The following is a 4269-nucleotide window of genomic DNA, read 5'->3' on the forward strand; positions in this document are numbered from 1 at the left end:
GTGTTGGGGGGAGGTCAGGGCAGAGGGCTGGGGGTGTGTGGAGGTGCAGGGGAGAAGGCTGGGTGTTGGGGGGAGGTCAGGGCAGAGGGCTGGGGGTGTGTGGAGGTGCAGGGCAAAAGGCTGGGTGTTGGGGGGAGGTCAGGACAGAGGGCTGGGGGTGTGTGGAGGTGCAGGGCAGAAGGTTGGGTGTTGGGGGTGACTAGAGGACAGGGCAGAGGGCTGGGGTATGTGTGGGGGGGTGCAGGGCAGAAGGCTGGGTGTTGGGGGAGGTCAGGGCAGAGGGCTGGGGTGTGTGTGGAGGTGCAGGGCAGAAGGCTGGGTGTTGCGGGGAGGTCAGGGCAGAGGGCTGTGGTGTGTGTGGAGGTGCAGGGCAGAAGGCTGGGTGTTGGGGGGAGGTCAGGGCAGAGGGCTCGGGGGGGGTGGAGGTGCAGGGCAGAAGGCTGGGTGTTGGGGGCGACTCGAGGTCAGGTTAGAGGGCTGGAGGTGTGTGGGGTTGCAGGGGAGAAGGCTAGGTGTTGGGGGGAGGTCAGGGCAGCGGGATGAAGGGTGTGGGGAGGGGTGCAGGGCAGAAGGCTGGGGGGGTGTGGGGGTGCAGGGCAGAGGGATGGGTGTGTGTTGGGGTGTGGGGGTGCAGGGCAGAAGGCTGGGTGTGAGGGGGTGCAGGGCAGAGGGCTGGAGGGTGTGGGGGGGTGCAGGGCAGAAGGCTGGGTGTTGGGGGGAGGTCAGGGCAGAGGGCTGGGTGGGGAGGCGTGCAGGGCAGAAGGCTGGGTGTGTGTGGGGGTGCAGGGCACAAGGCTGGATGTGTGGGGGGTTCAGGGGTAAGGGCAGAGGGCTGGGGGGGTGTGGAGGTGCAGGGCAGAAGGCTGGGTGTGGGGGGTTACAGGGCAGAGGGCTGAAGGGTGTGTGGGGGGTGCAGGGCAGAAGGCTGGGGTGCTCGGCTCGTGGGGGTGCTCCCAGCCCCCTGCCCTGAGCGGCTCACGGCAGGGGGCTGGGAGGGATATGCCCTGTTCCACCCCCTTCCCCAAGGCCCGTCCCTACCTCTCTCTGCCTCCTCTATGGAGCAGGGAGCACGCTGCCACTCGGCTCGGCTCGGCTCTGCTCCCCCTCGCAAGGGCCATCACTGGCAGGGAGAAGGAGGGGGAGGAGGAGGGGCCGGAATGCACCAAGATGTGGGAAGAAACTGGGGAGGGGGGGAGCTTGGCTGCCGCAGGACCAAGCTTCTGCCTCCTGCCCCCGCAGGGGAGAGCGGTGGGCGGGGGGGCTGAGTGGGGCAGGGGGCCGGGACCCCCCCCACCGCTCTCCCCTGCCGGGGCAGGAGGCAGAAGCTTGGTCCTGCGGCAGCCAAGCTTCCCTCCTCCCCCTTCTTCCCCCAGCGTGGCACTTTCTGGCCCCTCCGCCCCTCCTCCTCCTCCTCTCACCGGGCAGGCAGCGTGCCACTCAGAATCGGCTCGCGTGCCGTCTTTTGCACACGTGCCGTAGGTTGCCAACCCCTGATCTACACTCTGGTTTCCTTCTGGTGCCTATTAAGCTTTTCCACACCGCAACATGTAGGAATTATTGACGCATGAAGCACCATCAAATACGGAATTGGCTTTAGTAGCATCCTTGTTCATAATTCATTTCTCTGAACAGTGAAAATGTCGTTTTTCAGTGTATGAAGTGTGACCAATCTGCTTCACCTAAGAGAACAGCCTCCAGTAGTGCATGTAGTGTCTCATATTAACATTGTCTCTCCATCCAGGCATTTGTACTGCAACGTTCACCCTAGACCCTGGACACATACAGAAAGTTAGTGGAACGTACAGTACATGCAGGGAACACCGTTCTGCCTCAGAGTTGGACACCTTCTCCCCTACTCCATGTCAGATTCCAACACAACCGACTTCACCAAGCCTTCCACCTTCATCCTGCTGGGCATTCCTGGCCTGGAGATGGCCCATGCCTGGATCTCAATCCCCTTCTGCACCATATATGTATTAGCTGTCTTGGGAAACTTCACCATCCTGTTCATTGTGAAGAGGGAGCCGAGCCTCCATGGACCTATGTACTATTTCCTCTGCATGCTGGCCATCAATGACCTGGTCCTGTCCACGTCCATCCTACCCAAGACGCTGGGCATCTTCTGGTTCAATTCCAGGGAGATAGATTTCAGTGCCTGTCTCACCCAGATGTACATCATCCACTGCTTCTCATCGATGGAGTCTGGGATCTTCGTGGCCATGGCTTTTGATCGCTATGTGGCCGTCTGTGATCCCCTGAGACATTCCACCATCCTGACAAACCCTGTGGTGGCCAAGATCATCCTGGCCGTGGTGCTGCGTGGCAGCATGCTCTCACTGCCCTGTCCCATCCTGGCGTGGCAGTTGCCATATTGCAGAGCCAACATCATCCCCCACTCACACTGCGAGCACATAGCTGTGGTGAATCTGGCCTGCACTGACATCCGCGTCAGTAGTTACTACAGCCTCTCCGTGGAATTCTTGGTGATTGGTCTGGATGTGTTTTGTATCACTGTGTCCTATATCCAGATCCTCAGGGCCATCTTCAGGCTCCCCACAAAGGACGCCCGGCTCAAGACTTTTGGGACCTGCGGCTCCCACCTCTGTGCCCTCTTAACCTGTTACATCCCAGATCTCTTCTCCTCCCTCACACACCGGTTCGGCCACAATGTGCCCCTGCATTTCTTCATTCTCAGTGCTAATGTGTACATTCTGGTGCCTCCGTTGCTACATCCCCTCATCTACGGGTTGAGGACCAAAGAGATCCGCGACAGGCTGCTACAGCTCTTCACTCATAAAGGGGTGTAAATGTTTCTCCTGGTGCTCTGGCACTCAGAACGAGCTCCATGTAGAGTTGACTGGTGACTTGGTTCTGGGCCCTCTTCACTGAATCCCTTACTGGACAGTCAAAGAGACATTAAAACCTTTCCTGACCTTACTGTGCTGTGTCAGTTTGACAATCTGGGGAATCCATCTATGTACAACTCACTGGGTTGCCACCTTTCTAATTGCTGGGAAATGGACCCTTGAAACCCCATCCAAAACCCCTCCTCTTCTGCCAAGACTCCACCCCGGCTTTGCCTCTTCCCCCTAAGGCATCACCCCTGTCATTTGCTCCTCTCTTCCCCTCCCCTTGTCACTCACTGGATCATTTCTACCTCCCTCCCCACTCCCTGCTGGAATGTAGCTATTTCTGTAATTTTTAGGGTGGCAACTTTAACCGTAATTCCAGGGTTGACTTAGGCTTGTGAAAACTCTAGTTTATTGGCAGATAAATTAGCAAATAGCTGACAAGAGCACTGTATCTAAGTCCTATATGAAAGAAAGAAAATTAAATAAGTATTAGACCCATTCATCTCTAAAACCAATATGTTCTTACATTTTGTAGCAAGTCACATAAGGGACACTGGTTAGGTTTAAAATTTTAATATATGTATTTACTTTGTTACTAACTCTGTAGAGAGAGAGATCCCATCAGGACTCCTGGGTTCTATCTCAGCTGTGGGAGAGGAGTGGAGTCTAGTGGGTTACAGTGGGGGCAGATTCATGTGGGTTCTATATAAAAACATCAGAAGGGCCATACTTGGTATGATCAAGAGCAATAAAGTGTTTTTCATGGGTTGTTAATTTGGGGGATCTTTAAATATCACTATACCAGGAAGGGTCCTTATTCCTGATTCTTTGGGCATCTACTCTGTTTTATGGCCTGTTTTCATTGTGGGGGAGGGTTGGATTCCACTTCCCTTCTGATTGCTTCTGTCTCTCACTTTTAAGAGGCATGGGTCAGGTTCTGCCCTCAGAGACATGGTTATCAAGAGCTGCTCTCTGTAGCTGATGGCGGGAACAATTGTACCGGGACCCCAAACTCAGGGGCACCACAAAATGTTTGTAATGTACAGTGAAATGACAGCATGGGGGGCCCAGAAAATAGGATGTACCATGTTCCCTGAATTTCTCTTGATAGGCCTGCTGCAAACAGACTGGGGACAGAAGCTGGCTATGCACTTTTCTGAAGCAAATGGCTTGTGGTTGTTACTGGTAGCAGTTGCATAGTGGAAATGTTTGTATTTCAACAGCACCAATATTCCAGCAGTTGTCAGATCTCTGTGTCCCATGCGGACTGCCATAATATGTCCAGATTCTGCCCTCCATAGATATCAACACTATCTGTATGTGAGATGCATTGTGTCCCATAGCTGTCCACTCACTGCTCTGCTGTAAGGTCATTATAACAAGGTCAGCCCGTGCTCCATGTTGGAACTTTATACAT

General features: G+C 55.0%; 1 protein-coding gene across 1 annotated transcript; it reads left to right on the plus strand.

The window, feature by feature from the left end:
* Window positions 1–1859: 1859 nt before the first annotated feature.
* On the plus strand, window positions 1860–2807 carry LOC135873097 (olfactory receptor 52M1-like). Its single transcript, XM_065397575.1, has one exon. The coding sequence runs from the start codon at window positions 1860–1862 to the stop codon at window positions 2805–2807; it is 948 nt and encodes a 315-aa protein (XP_065253647.1).
* Window positions 2808–4269: the final 1462 nt, after the last annotated feature.

Source organism: Emys orbicularis, chromosome 1, assembly GCF_028017835.1.
Source record: "Emys orbicularis isolate rEmyOrb1 chromosome 1, rEmyOrb1.hap1, whole genome shotgun sequence".
Taxonomy (NCBI): Eukaryota; Metazoa; Chordata; order Testudines; family Emydidae; genus Emys; species Emys orbicularis.

Coding starts and splice junctions, on each gene's coding strand:
- LOC135873097 (XM_065397575.1), top strand. CDS start 1,860: ATGTCAGATTCCAACACAACCGACTTCACCAAGCCTTCCACCTTCATC.